We start from the raw sequence: 25186 nt of genomic DNA, 5'->3' as shown, positions 1-25186 counted from the left end.
TAATTCAAAAGTTAAGGTCAGTGTCATTTGTTACTCTGATACCTGTAGAAATTTACTCATCAGTTAATGGCCTTCCTCAGAGATACTTTCAGGAATATTGCGTACCCGTTTTCTGTTTGACAGAATGAAGGGTTTGTGGTTTCCTTCATTCTTTAAATTTTTGAGAGAAACAGAAATGAGTTTGGCATTTAAGACTTACGTGCCTCAGCCCAGAGCATGACTTTGACAGATTTGAGGGAAGACTTTGACATAGTTGACTACTACTTGCTATGCTATATGCAAGAAACTTTTGACATTAAAATTTTGACATTAAAATTAAAATTAATTTAGGATTAAAAAGCATCTGGACAAATGGAGTGAGTTTTATAAGAGTGAAATGTATTTGATAGGTTCTCGAGTGCTGTATGCAAGTTTATTCTGATGCTTTTAGGAGCAGTAGCTGGGCATAAATGTTTTTCCTTTTAATCCAGATTATACAACTATACTACTGAAGTCACTTTGAAATCCCTAAATATATCCAAAAGTTGAGTTTTACTCATGTTTGTAGCTAAAATTTTTACTAAAAGCAAATTAGAATAAAATATGGCTTCTTTCTTAGCACAGCATGTGTACTATTTGGCCGTCTCTATGAATGAAAAGCTAGTGATTTTATCAAAGAATATCAGTACAAGCAAACCTTTCCATTAAGAAGATTATTTAAGAAATGCTGTTGCCTTTGACTGAGTCTTTACTTTCAAGGAGAAACTAATTGATCTAGGAAATTTGCATCTGTGTCTGGCTTTTCTGTAGCTGTCTCAGTCACAGCTTGACTCTTTACACTCATAACATACCTAGACTAATTGTAGTACTTAGCCTGAAAATTTACTTCCCTTGCTTAACAGTGTTGAAGTCTAGCATAGAAATTTTGTCTTGTCTAATTTATCAGAAATATTGCTGTGATTGATACGCAATTGGCAACTCATTCATTTGCCTTACACCTTAAGTATTCAACATAATGCACTTCATTGTTTAGGTTGTGTGTTTTTTCTTATTTTTGTACACCACTGCTTTCTAGCAAACTAAATTTAATGCAGTACTGGTACACTTTTGTTGTCTGCCAGTCATTGGTTTTCATTCCAGGAATGAAGTGAAAGAGGTAAGTCTCACTTGAGCAATTAAAAGCTGAATTTACTTTGTTTAATAAATCCAACTCCTCACAGGATAGTTATAAGGTAATTATATTAACTGGAGGATTCTAATTTAACAACCTGGGGCATTTCTCTTCTCAACTTTTATTGTGCTTGGGTTTTTTTTTTGTTTCTTTTCTGTAGCACCATCTTGTTCAAGTTTCCTTCTAGGATATGAGTGATTCAAATAGTTGTTTTGTCCTAACGTCTTGGTGGCATTGAAAATAACTGTGTCTGTCTTGCTTTCTAGGTTGATGGAAATGTGAGCAAAATTTATTGTCAGAATCTTTGTTTGCTAGCTAAGCTCTTTCTGGACCACAAAACCTTGTATTATGATGTTGAACCATTCCTCTTCTATGTCCTTACAAAAAATGATGAGAAAGGATGCCACTTAGTTGGATATTTCTCTAAGGTAAAAAATTGTGGTTTGTTCCTTTTTTTTTTTTTCTTAAATATTTGTGACTTACCTCTCTTTGTGCCAGCAGTGAAGAAAAACAATTCAGAAGTCTGAAATCTCCATACATGCAAAATACAATGTCTGCTGTCTCAAATACTCATACTTTCCTGTTTTGAAGACTGATGCAAATTGTGAAATTATGCGCATTCAGCCACATGCATTGAGGGGTTTTTTGTTGTTTAAGTTGGGGGTTTTTCGGTGTTAATTTTGGTTTTGTTGTTTGTGGGTTATGTTTTGTTCTGTTTTTTCAGAATGTGTTGTGGTTTCAATTGAAAAATTAATCTTTCTCCTCTCCCTATCATTTTTGCAAGTCTAACTTGTAAAAGTGCTAGGTATTTGAAATCCTGATGTGTTTTCATGGTTTTACTGCTAGCACTTCAAGCTGGCTATTTAGCCATAAATGGCCAGCTGCATTCATCTCTTATGCACGGACACATCTAATGCAGTTTCTCATTGCCCTGAGTGTAAGAATACAGTGCCTAACTTTATGGTGGATGCCTTCTTTAGAGTGTATGTCTTTTATTGCTGGTGGTTTTGCTTTGAATTTAAAAGCAATGTTTGGCTGCTATATAGAAAAAAACTTATGTGGACTGTTGTGACAAAGATGGCCAAAAATAATAGTGAGGTATAATTAGATGTGTCTGCAACAGGAAGAGCTTCCATTTGCGAGGAACTGATGCAATTACTTAGAAATTCAGTACTATGTTCCCCTAGTATCACAACCTCTCTCCATATATAAATTCCTTTCTATAGGAAGTGATTTGTGTGAATATATTACTTTGAGGGATTTAAAAAAAAAAAAAGTCGTGTAGAGTACACACACATTATAGTGGTCTCCTGGGGTCTGACCAGTTCCTTGTGAGATGTGGGTACTGCTGGAATTAAAGTAACAGTGAGATGCATAGGCACAATTTGCATTGTGTCTTGTAAGTCAGATGTTCTTGTGACATATAAACATGTCAACTCAGATACAGGCAAGTATTTCTGGTAGATATATTCATGATACTGCAGGTGGTAAGATGAGTCTCTCTTAATATTTCTTCCTTCTTTCAGGATGCATTTTTTTCCCTTTGCTTTACCCCTGTTGCTTTTGGCCAGTCTGTCACATATGATGATCATGAATGTTTTAGCTAACAAAATCTAGAAAAAAACCTTAATCTTAAATTCTACTGGTTCTAAAATTATACACTGAATTGTATGTGTGCTGTCCCCACCCACCCCTGAAAAAAAAAAAACAAAACAACAAACCCACAGCACACATATGTGTGCATGGGTGTGCTTCCTGGCACAGATGCTCTGGCTTTTCTTCTCCAAATACAAATACATTGACAGGAGGTGAAATGTGTACTAGCAGCAGTCTTGAGAGCTGGAGATGCCCATACAGAGAAAATACTGCACCACACCATAGAAAGTAAGAAACGTTACAGAATACAGTGTGCATATCTGATCTCACAGCTGCAGAATTGTTGGGAATCCAGGATTACTGGCATGTGATTGTGTCAGTGTCATTGCTGGTCTCGTGTCATCTTGTTTGGAGGCTGAAATGATAGGTGGTCTCTTAAACTATCCATGTGCTTGCCACAGCTTCTTGCCAGTTATGCTGGCATGGATATATTCAGTTGATTTATTTGATCTTCAAAACTACTTAGTGCTAATTTTTTGTGATTTTTTTTTTTAAATGTATGTATAGTGTGTTAAAGGTGAAAAGGCTTCAAGGCTCTTCCTTTTTATCAATAAATCTGAAACCTATAACCTTACATTGTTAAACCCCTTCCTAGTTTGATTCTTCCTTGTGTTGTCGTAATCAGTGTAATATTTGCCTCCGTTGCCTGTATATGACTTCATTCTCTCAGAAAGAGCTCTGGTTTCTGAGCATTAATTTGGATTCAGGTGAGAAGCATTCAGTTTTGAAACAGTTAGTATGCTTCAAATAAGACTGCTTAGCTCTCAGGGTATGATGTTACTTCCTTCCACCCCAACCCTGTATTTATTCAGAGAAAGAAGACAAAGATGGAAACCAGCAGGTACTTATTGTAGTACTTGCACAAATTACAACTTGACCATGTGTATGGATATTATTTTCCACTTTTATATCCTTGAAAAGACTGGCCAATGAAGCATGAAAATTATTTCCCTCTTCCTCCTGTTCTTCTCCTTTACATCACTTATACTTCATTATGCTGTTTAGACAATGTATTTGATTTTTAAGATGCTGAGTAGTTGAGTAATAAAAGAGTATGTTTGATACATTCATCTTGTAATTAAATATTAACAGGGAATTATTTGACTTTGGTACTGACCCTGTGCATCTGTTCAACTTATTGGGATATTTTACAAGGACAGCAGCAGGTGCAGGCAATTGCCCACTTCAGCAGTGCTTTGACATACTTGATCTGTTTCTCCTTCCCACAGGAAAAGCTTTGCCAGCAGAAATACAATGTCTCCTGCATAATGATCATGCCCCAATACCAAAGGCAAGGATTTGGAAGGTTTCTCATTGATTTCAGTAAGTGAAGTGTTTTACTTACACTTGTGATCCAGGGAGCTGATGGCTGTTACAAGAAATTGTAACATATGAAACTTTATTTAACTTGCTTTGGTTTTTTTATCAATAGATAATAGGATTTCTGTTTATATTTACATAGGATAGAAAAGCTCCCTGAAGTGAAAAACTTACTGCTGCTCTGTTATTGTACTCGAGGAAATTGAGAATGAATCTCTCAGCAGTAATATTAGCTCACAAAGCTATTACCCTGAATTAATTGTCTAAATTACTTTCCATTTTGCCTTGCTCATTAGTATAAGAAGAAGCAATTATTTGTGATTAAAGCTAAGAAGGTGTTAGTCCAAGGCATTCTCTACATTCTAACATTTCTAACATACATCATATTTTAGCTAAAGAACTGGTTTAGCTGAAGAATTGCTGCATAGAAGGAATGTGTTTCTTTAGTGGAAACTGTTACCCAAAAAAGTGTAGGTGCCCATGGTTGTGTATGTACTTGCTGCTTTATTTTGCTGAGTTGTCAGACCTGTTAGAAAGCTTTGGGTACACTTGTTTAAATACAGATATGTTATTCCCCAAATATTTAACCTGCAATGAAACTCCAAATAAAATTGTCTAAACAAACTTCTTGGCTAAGTGTCCTCAGACCTACTGAATCTGAATTTCTATAGTAATTTAGAGAGCGTGTGATAAGGAATCAGTGTGTATTGTATACATTTAGTTTTCACTACTACTTTTTAAAGCACTGTAGAGTTACATGACAGTATAGTTAAGATAATAGGATTCCTGCCCTGAGGGTGTATGGAAGAACATTAAAATGCAAATAAAAATACATGGCAGTATAACAGCAGGACAAAGACAATAATTTGTAACTGTAGAGTTTAAAGTTCTGTGTCTTGTAGTTTTCTACCCAGCATGACTATATTGGCATTCATAAAGATACTTAGTGTGCCTCATCATTGTATGGCTTTATAAACAGTCTTCACTATACCCCTGTGAGTTAGGTAAGGATGGTTCTGGACGAATTAATACACCATTGAAATGTAGCCATCACTGGAGCGGAACACAACATCTGTTCCATTGTGTGCCTTCTGCAACCTTTTAGGAAAGGCAGTGAGAAATGCTGCTTATTTCTGAAACTGTGGAGTGAACTTTAAACTTACCTAGGTAGAAATTACCCCTGGTTTAGGATTAGGATATCTTCTTGCAAAAGGAGATGGGGAACTCTTAATGGGCACAAATGGTAAGTACTTCCAGGCTTTTTCTTTGGTTTATATTCTATTGTGTCTTTCAAAAAAAAAACACTTGACAAACATTACGTTGTTTGAGTTTCTGACAGTTATGTCTGCAAAACTGATGACACAATAATGAAACCTGTGGATTCCACAGAAGGTCTGGATGTGGATATGCTGTGTCTCTCTGGATTAGTGCTCTGTTACTTTGCCGTATGCTGCTTAATCTGGGAAAAAGTCAGTAGGGCTTTCCATCCCTCTTACCCTTCTGGAAAAATCTGGAAACACATGAAATGGCTTGAATCATTAGGATTTCTGTGGTAACGTGCAACATGACGTAATGGTATCCTTAACTTGAAGGCTATCTGGTGTTATTCTTAGGCCTTTCCTCTTTGTAGATGTGCTCGTATCACAGGTGTAGGCTGCAGGTCTGTACATCCTGGGCATAGTTCAGAGACTAGCTTTAGCTTCTGCTGTAGTTAACAGGCTGCCCACTTTGAGAGCATGCAGTCCGTCCTTCAGAACTTTTCCAAGGGGTCTTCCCTTTGTTTTATGGACATAGTTTCCCTTAATTGGGAATGAGACACTCTGTTTCCAGCTGAATGAAGTACCAAGAGATCACTGAGAAAGTCTGGCTCTCTAGCAAGAGTGAGTTCCCAATTAAATTAAAGGTAGGGAGAGTAGCTTGTGACTGGTTTTGCCTACTTGTAGAAAGGAAGGTAAAGCAAGCTTCAAGGTTAGTTTTCCTTGGTTGAGACTCCAAAATCTGTCCTCACATTAAAAAACAGTAAAAATTACTTAATTTTTTTTTCTTGAAATTCTATTTGTGTTTCTACCTCATATACTACTGTAGTTGACTGACTACCATCATCTTTGTACTTTACCCTTTCTGTTCACTTGTGGTTTCCTGAGAATAAGTTGGCTAACTAGCCTGAGAAATGAGATGTAGTAAAACCCAAGTTGTTACTCTAAACTTGAACAGGGCAAGTTTATCACAGTTTAAACCATCTCCCCCCCAACACACACCTCCTCCCCTATCTAGATTGTCATAGTCTCATAAAGCTATTGGAAGATACATTTTATACTCTGAATGTTAGGACTTAATTTTTCATGCAAGTAATGCATCTAAACTGCTCTGTTCTGGGAAGCAGTCACTGGTACTTGTTTTTTATAACAGTAACCAGAACAAGTTTTAGACTAAAATAATAAAAATGTAACAGAGCAAGTAACTTTCAGAAAGTGATAGCTACAAACCACAAAAGTGGAGGTCTCAAGAACCATATGCAGACAGTTGGCTGCTCACATTACTTTGTGTATATGGAGACACTTCACAATTAGAAAGGCTGGAAAGAATGCAGCCTTAATCCACTAAGCAACTTCTGCTTTATCAGCAGTCGTGTGAAAATGTAGTTTGTGGTAAAGATTTTGCTGCTTTTTTGGTAAGTGAAATGCATTTCTTGATTGTGATGCATTCTTTTATCTTGAACTAATTTAATCTGTACAGGATGAGTCTGTGGTTGTCTTATAACCTGTAAGGAAAAATGAAATATTTTATTTTGTGACACAAAAAACAGGTACGTTTTCTGACCATTGATAATTTTTTTTTTTACTTTTTGCTAACTACAGTTAAACTTATATGTATTTCAAATATAATCTGATAATACTGTTATATCTTACTCTGTAGACACCAACACAAAGCTTTGTGTAAGGCATGTTTGTATCTCACGTGGAAAACCAAGCATTTTTAGGAAGAGTACCTTAACTTCCATGAGAAGAAAACATGTTGTAAAATGGCTGGTCATCTTCAGCAAAAATTTTGTGTGTAGATTTCTGCATGTCACTGGTCATTTAAGTAGAACTGTTTTTAAAAACACGATATATGTCTCTGTATCTGTTCTGTATTTTGAAGCCTGTTAAGATGATTTTTTTTCCTTGTTTTGGGGAGAGGGGGAGGTGGGTTTATTAACTTTGGGCTGTTAGAAACAGGGAAAAAAAGTTTAATTTTAAATGTTTATTCAACAGCGAAATAGTTCATTTGTAAATTTGCACCCAGTAATTCACTTTAAGATAAAATCAGTTTAACCTTTTTTATTTTCTAGAAACATGTTATACTGAAGACAGAGTGGTTTAGATGAAGTTTTCATTTTGTTTACACTGAGTATACTTTAAGTATTGTTTTTTAACAGTCTGTTGACTTTTCATATGGGGAACCTATTATTACTCATGAGTGTATCTATATATACAAAAGCAGTTCCTGCAGATGAATAGGGGTCTCTGTTTGCTTGATACATTTATTCCTTCCTGCCTTTTACAGGACTGATAACTCTTGACAGAATTCTTGGGTTTGGACCTTTTGGTTTGCGTTAATTTCTTTGTTCTTGTATTCTGTGAGTCTGACTGGATTGTGATTGAAGGGTTGTACTAGAGGTAGAATAATTAACTTCTGCATGCATCTTTTGTATTGGCTGTAAAGTAAACTTTCAGCAAGTGGACTCCAAGTTAAAACGATCCAGAAATAAACCAGAGAACAGGCTTTTACTGCATAACATCCCATTCTATTTTTTCTCATTTTGTGTCCACGTGTAAGCACATGTGTGGTGATGCACAGCTACAATTCCTCTGACTAGGATTATACAAATCTTTATACATTTGCTGTCGGTTCAGCCTGCGTTGCTGCTGCTGTTTTGACAGTGGGACCCCTGAAGCTACAGTGTTGTATTTGCTCCTCTCCGTGCAGTTCTATTTTATAAACTTGAGCAGCTTCTCTTTACAAGAAGTTGTTCTTGTTCTTGATTTGAGCTCTCAAAACCTAGAATCTTCATGTGCTTTCTGTTTCTATTCATAAGGCTGCTGTGCACAAAAAACCCTAGTGTTTCTTTATTTGGTGTATCTAACACAGGGTTCAATATTACTAGAATGGATTACTGCAGTATTTTCTATTTGGGCTACATATGTTCTTTGTGTGGTTTTTATGTTTCGCTTGCCTGTATGCTTAGGAAAGTCAGTGCTGACTTTTTGACCTGTTGTATCATTTACTGTGTGCAATTTTTAATGGCTTCTCTTTGGTTTTCCATGAGCTTGAACTAAGCCCAGATTGCTTATTGGGATGCATAGCTCAGGTTTTTTGTGAGGAGGTCATGAGTAGAGGCAGACAATTATGGTATGGCAGTGGAAGAAACAATTTTTATCACTTGAATTGTATTCTGGTGTACAAAAAGTGGCTCTGTTAACTGTCCTTGTTTATTCATTTGCCAAAATCTGTTACTTGTTTCTTGGTCAAGTATTTTTATTTTCTTGTTCCAATTGAACAAGTGGCTAAATCTTCAAGTTCGGATTTGCAGAAGCAGAAGAGTACCAGCACCGGTGCAAAAGCTAAAGTGTAACGCTAGGGAAGCAAGGTTCTAAAGGATGAAAGGAACAGAAAAAGGCCCTACAAGTAAAGGGAAAATAAGTTGTTAATGGAAAGTTATGTCTTTTCTCCTAAATACTTTTCATGAGTAAGCATCAGAGCAATTGACAAAGGAGGTCAGTACCCTTACCGATGTTTCTAAATTGCTGAGTGTGCCACTTTTGCTGGAAGTCAATTAGGTTAGTGGCAACATTAGTAGCCTACATTGCTTCTCAGTAGGAAATGGCTCATCGAAGGCCAGGATTTGGTTGGTGTTTACAGCGTGACTAAAGATCTGGAACTACAGCGTCTTTCATTGATCTCCGTTCTAGTCCTGTCTTCTCTACTGCACATTCCTGCAATTGCTTGTTCCCGTGCAACTGTTTAGGGACTTTGTTTGCAAAGCTGAATTATGTTCTGGTCTAAATGGTGGGGAACGAGGACAGATGTCCTCAAGGCGTTTGTAATGATAGTATATACATCTTCACTGAGAAGAAAGGAATCAGGATGGGGCAGTGAATAGGCACAAAAAGGATGGATACCTTTTGTAATGTTCGATCATAAATTCTTTTCAGTTTGCACTTGTTTCAGATCTTCCACACTATGGAAATGTAGATCATTGCTTAGGGCTCAGTCATGCAGAAGTGGTAAGCTTTGTGGATTCCTTTAGGCAGAAATGTTGTCCCACAAGCATTGACAAGTAACTAAGTAATGTAAACTTGTGTTGATGAGAGTGGGGACAATGATTTTATTCCTTATTGTGAGCAGTTCTGAGACCATTTGGAAATTATAAAAAAAACTCCTTGCAATAAAGTAGGATAATCTTCAAACACAGTTTAAGATGACTGTAAAGAGAATGAGATTTTTCTTCTGGTCTTTAGGGCAATTTTGTTCTCCCTACAAGTTTGGTGAAGAGCTGGTCTAGCCTGTAAAATATTTTTTTTTCTGTGAAAAGCAAGAGGTTTGGTTTCTGCTAAGCCTGAAGGATAAACATGAATATAGTTCAAAAATAAAACTGCTTACTTCTGAATGTGCTCAATTCACGCAGCATCTCTTCTAGGCTCAACTAGATATTTCTAACTTCCTCATGGCTCCAATACTTTAAAAGCTGTGTCTTGTGATACAAACGAGTATTTTTGTTTGAAAATAAGAAATTGTATTTTAGATGCTTTTTGGACTAGTTTTCTCAATTGTGTCCATTACCATGTGTTGAGTTTTTGCAGTATCTTCAGACGGAGTCAGAGTTGAGCTTTCCTTGGCTAGTTGCAGTTTGGACAGCAAGCTTTTCTAGCTCACCTTCCTCACTGGCTTTGTGGTGCTTTAGTATATTAAGGAAGTTGGGAAAAGTTGCTGTGCCAAAAGATTGATTTCATAATACTGATCTCTGGTTCCTGCTGTAACGCTTGTAGATTTTCTGCTTTAACAGCAAATTAGGTTACTCCTCCAGAAACCTGAAGAGCAATGGCTGATTGTGAGGCACCATATTGTGCAGTCATCCAAAAAAAAATCAAGTTGAACAGAACTTGAAACTAGTAATGGACTAAAGCATGGCCTGTCATTAGGGCAACATATGGCTGATATATGATGCTGACATTTTCTCAAATGTCATCCCTGTTTTGAAGATGCAGTTTTTTAAAATGCGATAAAAGTATTGGAATTAAATGGTGGGATTGGGTAAAAATGCAGACTGAGAGGTTTTTTAATGCTGGGTCTGAGAAATTATGTCAGTAAAGGAAAAGCTTTGGAAAAAGTGACAAATTTTCTTTACTTGAAGGTTTTTCATTTTTTCGGGATGAAGCTAGAATGAGGCAAATAAGCAAGGCTGTTACAGTATGGAAATGGTGTTCCTTCTTTTAAGAATATTTGGACACAGAAACAATGACTATTAACAGAAGCACTAAAAGGGTAAAGAGGGCAGAAGTAATAAAAGGATGTGCCATTTTCTTTCTTATGATGAATTCACATGATTTCCTTGCTGTGTAGCCATAGCTTGTATTGTGGTAAGTAGCTGTGCCAGACCTGCCTTGTAGTAACAGGTTGGAGGGAAGTAACTGATGTGAGACTGTATTCAGCTGAAAACAAGACACAGATATTGACCTGACTACTTAATTTATTAAGTTCTGGAAAACAAAGCAGACTGTCAAAAGGAAAAGGTAAAGGTGGGTGGTGTAATGGAGGACATCTATTTTGAGAGATCAGAGTAAGTGTGTTCACATGTGTGGCATGTAAATTTTGGCATGCTCGTGGAACTGCTGGAAGCCACTTCTGATACTCTTTCACACCTGGGTCCAAGACAGAGTGGGCTGTGGGTGGTTGGCTCTACTTCTTTAGTATATGTTTATATAGAATTGATAGTCTAAGTTCCTTAATCTGATCATGGATAATAATGTGTTAGCCGGAATTTTTTTTAAAAAAAACACTGCAAGAATTTTTTTTTTTTAATGTGTAAGTACTTTAATCAAATGTGGATATGAAGTACAGATACAATTTGAAAATTTAGGGTGTTTGTGGAATGCTGAACTTTCTGTACGTACCCATTACACTGTTCTTTTCCGAAGTCTGGTGCTAGGATGCTTTACCGTTTGCTGTAACAAATACTGAAATATAGCAGAAATACTATCTAGGAATAGACACACCTTTAAAAAAAAAAAAAAAAAAAAATTGTTTACAGTTAAACTCTGCTGTGCTCTGTAAACAGAATTGAGATGGGGTTGAAGTGGGACCAAGAGCGTGTCAGCATTATCTTTCTCACTTTACAATCCTGGAAGAACTGGTTTTTACTGCTGTGAGTGTTGTGAACAATGGAGGATGAGAATGAACGACTGAGGGTGGAGAGGAACAGGATTTTTTTTTTTTTTCAATGGGATTTATTGGAAAATATATTCTCAAACTATACTCTGAAGTCAACACCGCAGATTTAAGGATCTGTATAAAATAGGCCTGTGTCATTTATTACCTGCGGTGGCCCATACGTAATCATTCTGTTGTTTGGGGGGAGGGTTTATTATTGACTGACTTACTTGTGTACTCCAATACAGAACACTGTGGCAATCTTCAGTTCATTTTTGTTGGTGTGTTTACAGAAGTATTGTGTCCAAATGAAAGGTTGAATTACCTGCCTTTTTTTTGCCTTTTTTCTTTTTTTTCCCCCCTCTTTAAAATGTGGTTGAAGGTGCCTGTGTGACTTGTGAAGGAGCTCCCTAGTGAGGGAGCTCGAATGCTGCTGCTTATTTTATATTCTTTTCTTGATGATTGATTATGTTGGTGACCTGAAGGCATGAGTTTGGCCTCTCCTAAATAACTAATAAGGAACATTCTGTCAAGCTGAGATTTAGATGAGGGGGGAATAAAGATGGATTCTGAATCAAGCTTTGTTGACTTAAGATTATTCCAAGAAAATCAGCCTCTTGGGGTTTCTTGGCATTGCTTTTATATAGCTTCAAGACACTGTGCATTTATCAGAACTGCAAAAGAAGTCGGGCATGTCACTTCAGATACAGAAGCTAAGACTGTTTTAACTGAAGAGCATCTTTATTTCAGATAGCATTGAAAACAGCTAAAAGGCAAGACCAAAGATGGTAACAATGAAAACAAATGTTTGTTGGACAAAGCTGTCTTTATAGGGCATTAGTGAACAGTGGAAGCCATCTGCTGAAGCCTGGTGGCTGAAAACAGAGTTTAATTAAGTAGTGCATCTTTAATGACCAGGAAATTCTACCTTTGATTGCAGAGTATAGTTCTGCTGCAACAAGTCAGAGGACAAAGTGGGTATTTAGTAGCTTGTTGCCCTGTTGTTGAGGTACAGTTTGACACCTCAATGAAATTACTTATTTTCGCTTGTTTAGTGCTGTTTTGAGTAACAGTAGATATTTAGTAGATCGACATGTCTTAGACTTAGCTCTTTGCAGTGTGTTATAATAGGTGGAATTTTGTATTCAGTGCTTGGTAGATAATGTGCATTTTTAATCACACCGTTTCTGTATCTTCTGGCTAATCAGATATCATCATGAGATTCCCTTATAGCCTCCTTAATTTGTGGTTATTTCTTAAATATTACTTGGTTAATTCCTTGTTCTACAGCATGCCTTAGTAGAGCAAATGAAGGGCAATGGCATTTTGCTGCTCACATAAGACAAACGTGGTTTGCATCTTGTATCTTGTCTTATGGAGAATGTATGTTGTAACCACTTACCTGAGCAAATAGAGCATTTGCAGTGATTTCCTAGATGTGCCTTTTGACTTCTCGGAACTCCCCATTTTGCTTGTGTTCATATTCTTTTGTAGTATTTTGTACACACTATCTTGTGGCTCTCTTCTGTAGGTATGAATAAAACAATTATAGGAAAAGCTCTTGGGCTCTGGAACTTGGGGATCTACTCTAAAACTGCTAAAACCATCCCCGATACAGTTCTGATCCAGGGCATCTGTCACTTTCCCAGTGTGATAATTTTCCTGAGCTATGAATCTGGTAGAATTATGTTAATGGTATGGATGCCATCTGGTTGGCCTCAGTGCCATGTAAATGTTCTGGTCACATTCAGTTTACTTGTTATATTAGGCACAGCCTCCTAACTCCATCTCCCTGTCTTGTCAGTTGAGTCTTGTAGGATTATGTTGAGCCCGTAAAAAGGCAAGAAAAACATTTTCTAATAAGCACGTTTGATATATTTTTAAAAAAACAGTTTTCAAGTGCTGTCAGGCTTTAACACCAGAAAGTAATGGCAGTTCCTACATGAAATTAATTCAACAGTTAACAGCTGAATGGACAATTTACTGTTCGGTGTCATTTAATAATTAAAAATGTAAATATAAATAACTTACAACATTGCTTATAAAATCAAGAATAATCCAACCCTGTTAACAGGTTAAGTAGTTTACAGTATCATTATGTTTATTCAACCAATTGGTAGTCAGGACTGCCTTCTGTACATGCAAGTCTTGCTTTGAAGGGTACTTCAATACCTTTTCTATTGCTTATGCTTTCACTCCACTTATAAGTAGTCCACTTAGTACACAGAACCTCCACTCAAGAGGTTTACTGGCAACTGGCACAGGTAAAATAAGTGTTAGCCAATTAATTCACTCAAAGGGTGCCTTTTGTAGGTCTGACTGTAATGCAGTCATCTTTACCTTTCCTTCCCTTCTTGAAGGGCATTTGTTTAGCCCTAACCTCTTCTGTGAAGCTTTCTATAAAGGAACTAAAGGTTTTGGGCCCCCTGTGTTGAGTTTACTTGAGGATGTGGAGAGGAATAAGAGCTGGCATTATTTCTTGTAACAATAATGAGAGAATCTTTGGCTTACACTGTTCATCAGGAAGAAAGCTTTTCTTTAACCAGACAAAGAAGAAAAGAGAATGTAGCAGGTTGTTCACTGATCTAAGCATCTCAAGTTACAGCTAGTCTGTCTCTCTTTTTTTTTTTTTTTTTTCTTCTTACTGTTTGTGTGGATCTTGGCATTGGGGTCCTTTTGAAGCTGCCTCAAAAGTGCTTTCAAAGAGGGTACTAACACCTATTTAAGGTCCTCTATCTTTGACCTTCCTCCCATGTACATAGATAAGAACAGTTCAGAGGCACACAGAACAGTTTTATGGAAAAAACTGTGACATGAATTGCAGTTTTAGGAATCCTAAGTCTTAATAAGCTCATGCTTTCACCTTACCTATTTCTGCCTTCCACTCATGGTCATACCTCTGAACTTGGAATGCTGAGCTGACCTGACTGCATTGACCTATCCTGTCTGTTCGGCCGTTTTGATTTTTTGCAACTACTCTTCTGAACCCATGTCTTAACTATTTGTTCATATAATTTCAAAATAAAGTATTTGGTATTTTCAAAGACAAAAGAGGTGACTTTTGAGGGAAATCTTCACTTTATATACAGGTTCATTATAAAAACACTTATTAATACTGCCCTTTCAGATATCTGGTTTGATACAGAACGTTGTATGAAAAGTTATATGTTCTTCTTTTTTATATTAAGGGACTTATTTTATTTGTTTATGTTTTAAACAAAATGAAGTTTAATGGAGATGTTCTTGATTCCATCTGTCCGAGTCTGGTAATTCATTTGTGGGGATGAGTCTTTAAAGAAACTGAGAACTCAGAACATCCAAGGACAAGTAGTACACTAGTTTCTTCTTTTGTTCTAGATGGGTTTTAATGAGTATCTTTTCTTCTGACTTAAATATTAACAAAATAAAACCAGGAGTTGAACAGTGCTGATAATATAATGGCAATCTTGTCTGCTACAGGATGAGTGATAGACCTGTCAAGTCTGAATGCCTTAGAGTCAAGAGAATAGGACAGCAACTATGAACACTGTGGTCATTTGTTATAGACAGGCTGATCAGAAAGAGAAGAGGATGGACCTTCCAAGCAACTGGATGGCAACTAGATGCTAGTGATGGCCTTTATTCTTAAAGGACTACTTCAAATACTGCTGGAAGAACAGCACAGTGGGATACAAGCAATCTAGCAGAGGGTGTTTGGGACAATATTTTGACACAGATTTTTGGAAGGACCAAGGCTTAGCTGAACCTGCTATTTGCAAATAAAGAGGAACTGATCAGGGAGGTAATAGTCAGAGGCAGCCCAAGCTGTAGTGGCTGTGAGGTGGCAGGGTTTCAGATCCTGATGGAAGAGAGGACAACTAGCAGACTGAGGGCCAGAATTTTACCTTGTACAGAGAACTGGTAAGTGGTTTCCTGTAAGAGGCTGCTGTGAAGGGCAAAGGAGCACAGCACGTGTTAATCTCCAGAGGCAGTTTCCTCAAACTGCAAAAATACTCATTCTAATGTTCATGAAAATAGCAGACATGACATTAAGCCTGCTAAGCTCCAGGGAGACCTCCTGACCTGAGCAAAAACTAAGTCTACCAAAGGTGCCGGTATTGCTTGCGTGTTCAGGAACGGGCTTAAGCCAAAGCTTGGTCAGGTTCAAATTGACAGATGTAGAGAGAAACAGGAGAGCTCTTAGAAGTGTGTGGACAGCGAAAGGAAGAGTAAGCAGAACGTGGCCCTGCTGCTGAATGGAGTAGACATTGTGTGACAACATGGGGGTGCGGTGGGGATCTGGGAAAGGGATCTGAGGTACTCAGTACTTTCTTTGCCTTGGCTTTCACTGACAGGGCCTGTTCTCAGGTGTGGCAGAATTTAAGAAGCAGAGAGATGTCATCCATGGTAGAGGAAGACCAAGTTACAGAGTACTTAAGTAAAATGGACATATACAGACTCATAGGACCAGGTGAGAAGATTCACCCAGGGCAACTGACTGATGTGATTGTGAGACCTCTCCCTATCATCTTTGAGAAGTCATGACGATTGGGGAACATCCTCAGTAACCGAAAGCTGGCAAATGTTACATGCATCTTCAAAAAAGACAAGGAAGAGTGAACAACTACAGCAATGAGTGAAATAAATGGATTTGTATCATGATATTACAAAGATGCTAGAACATTTGTCTTGGTATAAGTCATGTAACAAATACTAAAATGCTTCTGAATCTGTATAAATTCTCTCTGTAGGGATTTCTACGTTTGCTGCATTCTGAAACTTATGCTTTTACCATTAGATTAACTCATGGTAGGAGAACTTTGAAAGTGAACTTCGGGAAGTTTGGAAGCAAAGTGCTGTCAGTAGGTGCCTTTTGAACTGGATTTGATGTGGTACTCAACACTGGCAACTTTCTTCAAGCCTATCTACAGAATCAGTAATGTATTACTATTGTTAGTATAGCTGAACAGGTCTGGAAAGATAAAATGCTGTGCATTGACAGCAGTTCTGTGTAGCTGTTGAAATTAATTTGATTATGGTGGCCTTAGCACACAGCTGGAGAGCAATCATGTCTGTTAGACTGGCAACAGTGCTTCTGTCCTTGCTGCCTGTCTTGTCCTTCATTCACAGGCAGTTAAGCCGTTTACAATTTAGCTGCTGAATACCAGTACATACAGATGATGTCTCATAGGCAAACTGCAGCTGGTGACAGTTTACCTTACTGTGACATGCTATATGTTGTATCAGCTCAGTAGCTGTTTCATGATACTGTGAGGGCTGTGACAACCTGACAGTTGTTCTAAGCTATGTCATTCCTGTTTGTGAGTTGAAACTTGTTTTCAAAATGGGCTTTCTTTGCAGGCAGGGCTTGAGCAAGTTTGCTTTTGTATTTTGTGAGGCTAATTTACAGTGGCAAATAGATTTATTTTTGGAAGCCAAGGTTAATAGATTTTAATTTGGTTTTTCATATGGTTTATTCCCTACACTGATTCCAAGTCATTGTCTATTATCAGAATACCATCTGACTTGTGGGTTTAAAAGCCATTAAAAAACTATTCAGATTTTATACTATAGTGTCATCTGTTTTGTGTGGATTTTAAGACATAAGCAATAAATCAATGCTTTTGCAATTATACTTCTTAAATTTTGATCCTTTGTACTTTAAAAGGTGGAGATGTTCAGTAGAAATTTCTTCTTTGTAGCAAGTTACCATTATGATAATCAAGAAATTTTACTAGGAAGCATGGAATGTAGTAACCTAAAAAGCATGAGAGGAAGCCATCTTGACGAAACTCTGCTGAATAGAATAAAGACTTCCTGTTTGCCAAATCCACCACCGTTCCATGTCTAAAAGGTTATAGTGGCAGAATTACAGCTGAAAGACTCTTGGGAGTTATTCTAATCTAGGAACTTTGGTTGCATTGCGTTTTCTATATTGATCTTGTACTCTGTAAGAGTTACTCCTACTGGAGAGCTTTGAGTGTTATGTTTATTAATAATCCTGTGAATGTGGAGGGATGAAACAGGATGTAAACATTTGTCTGTAATGAGTGTTTACAATGAAGAAAAGCTCTGCTGCTTTTCTTGCATTAAACTCCTATCAGTACAATTCTGTCTTAGAAAGAAGTGCTGCACTTTGCCGTCAAGAAAAGCTACAGTCAAAGCTGCTCTAATTTGCAGATGATTCCCCCCCAAAAAGTGATCTAATTTTGAATTAGAAAATGTTAAGTGTTCTCTGTTTCATTTTTTTGGGTTGGTTTTTTTTTTTGTAAACTGAGTTCTGTGTCTGTTACAAGAACATAATAGACTTTCTTTACTAATATTTGTAATGTTTTTATTCAAACAATGCTATTACTAATTTCATAGAAAGCAATACTGAACATGACTTCTTAACTGACCAGGACTGTGGTTTGTCTCCAGTGTGTTATGTGATTGATACATAAGATTGTTTCCTAGATAACAGACTCAAAGATAAATTGGTGTAAAATATTATTAAGCCACAAAAGGCTGGAATAATAGTTTCTATCCTTGCTGAAGTATAGGACCCATGAATAATTGTCCGTGGTGTCTACTTTCAAGACCCTCTTTAATTTTTAACCAGCATAAGTGGAAAAAATGAAACATGAGTTTTGTAGCTAGTAGCATAGAGGAAAGCAACTGCAACTTGTAAGTATTTGTCCATGTGTAGAGAATGAGATTCAGTACTCTGCCATTCAAGCATGGTTTTGTTCATTCTGTTTCTGCTGAAGACCACGCAGCGCATTGCAATGTGACACAATGAGGTGAAAGGTATTTTCAGAGCAGTAGTTACACATCATCCATGATGTCCTCACAAGACCGAAATGCTGCTTTGTGGCACTGTTCTCAACGAACCTGCATGCCTCTAAGCAGTGAAGTTTCAGGAGTGGAGGAGTTGTGTTATATCAGCACAGTGTCTATTGCATGTGGTGAAATTGCTCTGTCAGATGCTCTGTTAAGGGAGCACAGGGATAGTAGAACACAGGAAATGATACGAGAGATCCAGCTGGAGGAATCTTCTGGACTAGATAGAGACTGCATCAGGATGCTCTGGGTGGATTTTATTCTGGCTATGTTGAATAGCCAATAAAATCTATAATTGTATTGCCCATTGCAGATTGCAAGAGATGTTGTGAAACTTTAATTAAAAAGAGGACTAATATACTTTACAAGCCAAATACAGTCCTCTATTTCACCTTCCTAGAATCTACTGAGCTACAGTTCTTTATTTTCCAAAGCGGGGATGCTAACCAAATGACTATTGCTTACTCTTAAGCTAGTAAGCTAAACAAAGTAATTTTCATATTTAATATAAAATACAGCATTGCTAGGAATCTTCTAGCATATAGTTGTTTGGGTTTTTTTAAATACAAATAGTAAATATAGTTACATGAAAAATACTTGTTCAAAACAAATTCATTTTAGCTAAGTTCTCTTATTTCTCGGATGAATAAGAAGCCAATAATGCAGTGTACATTCAGTCCTGTGCAATAATGCATTGTAGAGTTTAACTACACGGCCATGCTCTCTGGCATGCACACAAAGACATGTATTTCAAACACCTACATCCAGGTACAAGTGGCCTGGAAGGGAGACCGATTTTTGGGTTTGTTATTTACTTCAAACAAGTTAAATTATTTGGTTTACTTGAAAACCTAATAGGTCTATAGTGACAGTGGTCAATCTTAAATGCTCTCAAAGAAACTAACCTTTTTTTAGCTAGATCTCTTTGAACATTCATCAGAAATTAAATAAGTTGATTTGTTCATATGAGTATGTATGAATATAAAGCATGTATAGAGAGCACATAGATTGCAGGAGAGTCCTTGAAAAACATCTTCAAACTTATTTGACTTCCTTCTGTCAATAATAGCTTGTTGACTTGGTCTTTTTCAGTATATGGGTTCAGTTGCTTAGTGTTTCTGCTGCTTCTACCCATGCCACTGGCTTTTATGTAACCTGCATGCCGCCTTACACCTTTGAAGGCTAGCCCGCCTTTGCCACCATGCGAAAAGCAAAGGGACGTCTGTATTTCTGCAATAGATAGTAAAGTTCAATTCAGCTGTCTCAAGCTAAATTGTCTCCACATTATTTAAAACCATAAAGTCTTTTATGCTTAATATTAGAAAGCTAAAGTAGTGAAGTTTGGAATTGTATGTGGCAGGAAAAGAAGGATGTGTCTTGGGTACTTGGAGATAAAACAGACTTAGAAATTAAATAGGTGTTTATGATAGTTTGTAACAGGCGGGAGCTAGGGAGATACAAGTCAGTTCACCTCGTGTTAGTAGCAGGCATACTAGTGGACAGGACAATGAAAACTAGTACTAGTGAAAACTTAAGTACATGTGGTGAATGGAGGACAAAGATGGATTCTGTGCTGCTTGCAAAAGATAGGGATACCTAACAAATTTTACCAAACTTTTAGAAAATGCTAGTAAGTGTGGGGACAATACAAATGGAACCCACCAGATGTCAGACAGAGTCAGACTAATTCTGCTTGCATGTTTGACAAGATGGTAGCCTGCTTTAGGTCTCAGATTTTTTCTGTTGGGCACTGTCAGAACAGGATGCTATCAATCTTTCTGATCTCACACTGGTTAGTTTGTTTTAAGAGACAGAACTGACCATAACAAGATCAGTAGTTCACTAATTGAAGGTTTCTGGAGACCGACAGAGATGTATTAAAGTTACTGTTCATGTAAGCATGTTGTAGACTGTTGTAGCTATTTCCAGGGAATTCTATTGAAGAGATTGAAATTATAATGTAGTGTCCAAGTTAATTTTTTCAAAATGTATATTTTAATGTCTGATTAGCTCCTAAATCTGCGCTGAAGGCATAAATTATGTCTTGGACTAACTTTCCCTTTCTCAGATTAAATTTCTTATGTAAGATTTAAAACAGAAAATCTTAGTGATTCTGGGGAGGTTTGCATGAAGTCAAAGGCTCTCAATTGCATGTGGCAAGTTGCTTCACTATGGACGCTGGAGATAAGGACAAAAATAAAAATCAGTGGTAGTTTTGCTGTTTGATTTTTGTGATACATTTGTTCATATGTTTAGAAGATAGGACAGTCAACACTTTCTTCTAGATTGGGTCTTTTTTTTTTTAACTTTTTTTCCACGTAACACACAGTCTGACTTGTTTATACTTGGAGGTGGCTGGGAAGGTGCTGTATTTTGTCCTCTGAATGTTGCTGCTGTTCATAGTCTTGTATTGGATTATATTTTAAGAAAGTTCTTTCAGGTTTCCAATTTGAGGCTATCTGTTATTAAGATTAGGTAGACACAGTGACACCTGGGGTATCTGTTTAACAGGGGCATATTGTACTCATTTCAGATGCTTCAGGATAGATACACGAGCTACCAAGATCAGTGTTTTTTATTTACCTGCATCTTAGATCAATTATTTGTCGTCTCTTTGGTAAGTTTAATTTAAAAGATGTCATTCAAATCACAGAATTTAAGAGAAACTTTCCATTCAGTGCTCACTACATGTAACTGAGTCTTACCTCTGATTTATATTTTTGATCCTTTATAATGTGAGTATCTTGCATAGGCGTAGATTATCTTGTAGAATGGTAGGAGAATAGAACTGACAGATGCAGGTGAAGTTTCCCTGCTTTAATGTAGAGTAAAAATACCTGAAAATGACCACTAAGAACTAGTCTCAAAGTCTCCAGGATCTGATGAGCAAGGATATACTAGTAAAACTCTAAAACTGCTTGTGGTTGCTTAACTAATGATTCCAAACTCTTGACCGTGGTTTCCTATTAAGCCCCATAAGGTGGTTAACAAGAAAGTAGAGTTACACCCCTGTTATGTGTGAGCAAAATGGAAGTAGAGGAAGAAAGTTCTTGTCAAAATAATCTTAAATTACAGTGAAATACAAGAATGAAGTTCTGGGGCTTAGAAACAGCTAACAAACACTTTCCATTAGTGCACAAGTTTTATTGTGGAATGGGTAGATTAAACCATAAAGCTACTTGAAACAACTAATTCACTAAAAATCTAGGTTTTCTCCTCTTCTCCTCTATGGAGACTTGTATCATTACTTGTACTGCTGCAGTTTTGCATGTTTTTCTACATGCAATGATGTCTTAGTTTAAAACTTGTCTTTATATGTTGTAAAAAAGCTGATCCGAAATTCTTTGTCGGTGCGAGTGAAGTTTTGTCTAAAATTATGCAGAATAGGCTATGCGGTATGTGTCGCCTCTTGTGCAGTTGAAGGTAGAACAATTCTTTACCTTCAAACTTCAGTATGCAATGTGGTTTTGAGTGTTAATGTTGGCTTTTCCTGTCAACAGTAGTTACAGGTAGTATTAAGATGTATCATCTAGTTATAGAAAACATAATACGCTGCAAGTTCAAATGTTGAAATGCCTGAATTTCCCATAGTTTTAAGGTAATGTTTCTTCTGTAAAACAGGAGAAATTCACTTGCTGAGCTTTCAGTGGTACCATGCAGATCTAGATAGGCTTTATGTAGGTGTCTGTGGTATACAGAAGTGGGCAGATGCGGGATGGTATTCCACCTGAATCTCTGGCATTCTCATAAATCATGCTAATAGGTATGAAGGGTCCACTACTTATTTAAGTATCTGTGTTGTTACTGATCACTTGGAATGTGGTAGGATGTCTGCTTTTCTGTGTAAACATTTTTATGCAAACTGGATGCTAGAATATGATGACCAATGCCTTTGTCTTTTCTAAATTCTGTTGTGGATTTATTGTATCACCCCTGAAAAAATGAAGACTGTTGTTTTGGGCTGAGTAAATATATATGTATGTCTGTGTACATTTCATATTTATATATATATTTATATATTAAAAAGTAGATGTGTGTGTATACAGTTTGTGTGTGGTAGAGCATACAATAAAATGAAACAAACACTGCTTCACTCAAAACTGGATGCTAATTTGGAGCAACTATGAAAAAACAGAATTTTTTTGCCAAATGTGACATGACTGCACTAAACATGTTTTAAAGCAATCTTTGAAAAATAAAAATAATGATTCCAACTTCTTTTAAAAAAGGGTATTTTTAGGAAAACAAAAGAACTATAGTTATTGGTGGATTACAAATGATTTTGAGTGATGTAATTCCATAAGCATGATATCAATACTTATGGTTGAACAAACATTTTGTAAGTTTAGCATTTATGGCCCATGTTCTGCTAGTTTGTAAAGATACAGGGCAGCATATGTATCATGGAGGGATGAATTACTGTGAAAGGATACATTTCATTAATTGTGTTGTTTTTTCTTTCTCCTGAATTAGTTTTAATTGTGGCAAATACCAGACTACTTCTGTTATCTCGAAGCAGGTGTGTTCTACTTCAAATTGTAAAAGATTCTTAAAGCTGAAAAGAGCTAAAAAGGACTTACAGCATACATAGAATATAAAATGAAGGTGGTGTATTGTATGATAGCTGATCAATTACTGTCTTGAAGACTGCAAACTGCAGTTATGTGAATTAAGGGAGATTATTTTTTAATTATTTCTCCTAAGTAATTCTCCTAGCAATTCAAATTGTGAATTATGTCACCTCTGAAATACAACTAACTGCTTAATCAAAAACTTACATCACCTGGGGCATCTGAAGAAAACTGACTTAAGTGATATTACCCATGACACTTCTTGAGATCCTTCTGAAAATTCTTGGTTTCAGTGATGTAACCTGGATGTAAAAGTTTGTCGGAAGGCCAGACAGTTGTAGTTCTAAATCTGATCGTGTATTGATGAGACCTGTTCTGAAACATGTTGGCTTTTTCTTTCCTCCTTGCCTTATGATTGGTGGGCGGGAGGGTGTTGACTAATGTTTGATTTTCATAACATAAGATCTGAGTCTCTTACAAGGATTTAATCTTTTCCTATGTCACTATGATGATGAAAACCAATCTCTTTTGTGGGTAGGACTTCTTTAATTGCAGGAGTTCCCAATAATGTAATCCGTCATGCTGATTTTTCTATTAATACTAACTTAACAAAACTAAATATAACCTACCCCATATCTCAATAAGGTATTCTGTTTCTTTCCCTTCTAGGCTATTTACTTTCTAGAAAAGAGGGTCAAGCAGGATCCCCTGAAAAGCCATTGTCTGATCTGGGCCGCCTCTCATACTTGGCTTATTGGAAAAGTGTCATATTAGAATACCTTAACTGCCACCATGAAAAACAAATCAGCATCAAAGGAATGAGTCGAGCTACTGGAATGTGTCCACATGATATTGCCACAACCCTTCAGCAACATAGCATGATAGACAAAAGAGAAGACAGGTCAGTGAATCGAGGAGGGGGTTGGGATGGGGGATGGGGGGGACAGGAACACAAAACATTTACTTGATTTACTTAGGAAATAGTAGATGTGAAAAATGTTTGTGTAAAGTTCTGAGTTTAAAATGGATGATAACCATCTTAGCAAAGTCAGTCCAGCTGGGGTCTTGGTAATGGGGTCTTACATAAAGAGGTTTTGTCCCTAAACAAATGGTGGTGTTTGGATCCTCTCTTATGTTAATAGTTATTAAAAGGGTGTGGCCAGCTTGAAATATTTTCAGGGAAGATTTTTGTTTCATTCAGTATCATCTTCTTCTGTAAGTACAATTCCTGATTCTTGCTTTGCAAATATCTTGCTTTGATTATCAGTGAGGGGAAGAATACAGGTTTGTGGGTGACAATCTCTCTCTCTGCACCCTGTTTTTAATTCATTACTGAATTCACAACAGCCATGGGATTGGACCAGCTCTATGTGAAGTCTTTTTAAAGTTTCTATTTAATGTTTTGATTGATCTTGAAAAATAGAGCATTGGGAAGGTGTGTTCCTGTTTTGTAAATGAATTCCTCCTTAATGGTCATGATTGATACTTTTGGTTTTAATGGGTTGGTTTTGTTGTTTGGGCTCTCTTTTTCATTACATGACTTTCAATGGTATTTGTGTTCCTGAAGCTGAAGAGCTTCTTAATTTTCTGGATATTTCAATCATAGAAACTTTATAGTCAGGCCAAACTGCTCTACAAGCAGTAGGTTGCCAAAAAACTAAAACTAAGATCAGGAATAGCTCAGCCTCAGGAACTTTTGAACCAGTAAGAATGCAAGCCTTCAAAAAGGAAATGGGCTTACAGGATGATGTTATGACAGTAAGCAGAGTGCTGTCATTGCATTAAAACCTTAACTATCTGGGGTACTTATTTATGGACAACCTGATGGGACAAAGGTATTTTAATGGAGAATCAGATATGTATCCATTACTTGCATGCAGCTTCTGCTCTGTCACAAATTATTATAGGCCCTCAATACTGACACCCAGTTAGAAAATAATTTTCATTTATAGAATTCAAAATACTTTATGCACAAGGTCAGATAGTCTTTTTTCTCAGGCGGTAAAGCTAAGACAGGAATGAACTGACCTGCTTAAAGGTATCCAGAAAGTCAGTGGCTGAGCAAGGAAAAGAAATCACATCTTGGAAATTCCTGCCAGTCACCTTGAGTGTGGCTTCTTATGATTTCCTCCATTTGGTTAATTTTTCTTTCATGAAGTGAAATAGAAGTTTGTCACAATTCTGTGAAAAAGGTTTGCCTGGATCTGATTTTTAATTTTTTTAAAGCATTCTTTCAGTGAAAAGTAGTGTTATCACTTAACCTACCTGAGCTTTACAG

General features: G+C 36.8%; 1 protein-coding gene across 1 annotated transcript in view; it reads left to right on the top strand.

Annotated features, from left to right (window-relative positions):
• The window catches only part of KAT6B (lysine acetyltransferase 6B), a gene marked incomplete at its 5' end in the record, with an annotated part of 104880 nt that overhangs the window by 71576 nt on the left and 8118 nt on the right, over positions 1–25186 (top strand). Inside the window, 3 exon segments of the mRNA XM_084264759.1 lie at positions 1417–1578; positions 4036–4129; positions 23578–23809. Of these exon segments, the coding sequence (XP_084120885.1) occupies positions 1417–1578; positions 4036–4129; positions 23578–23809 (488 nt within the window).

The sequence above is a fragment of the Gallinula chloropus genome, assembly GCF_964237585.1.
Source record: "Gallinula chloropus genome assembly, chromosome: 5".
Taxonomy (NCBI): Eukaryota; Metazoa; Chordata; class Aves; order Gruiformes; family Rallidae; genus Gallinula; species Gallinula chloropus.
Note: the sequence above shows the minus strand (reverse complement) of the source record. Positions and strands in the feature narration are given on the sequence as shown.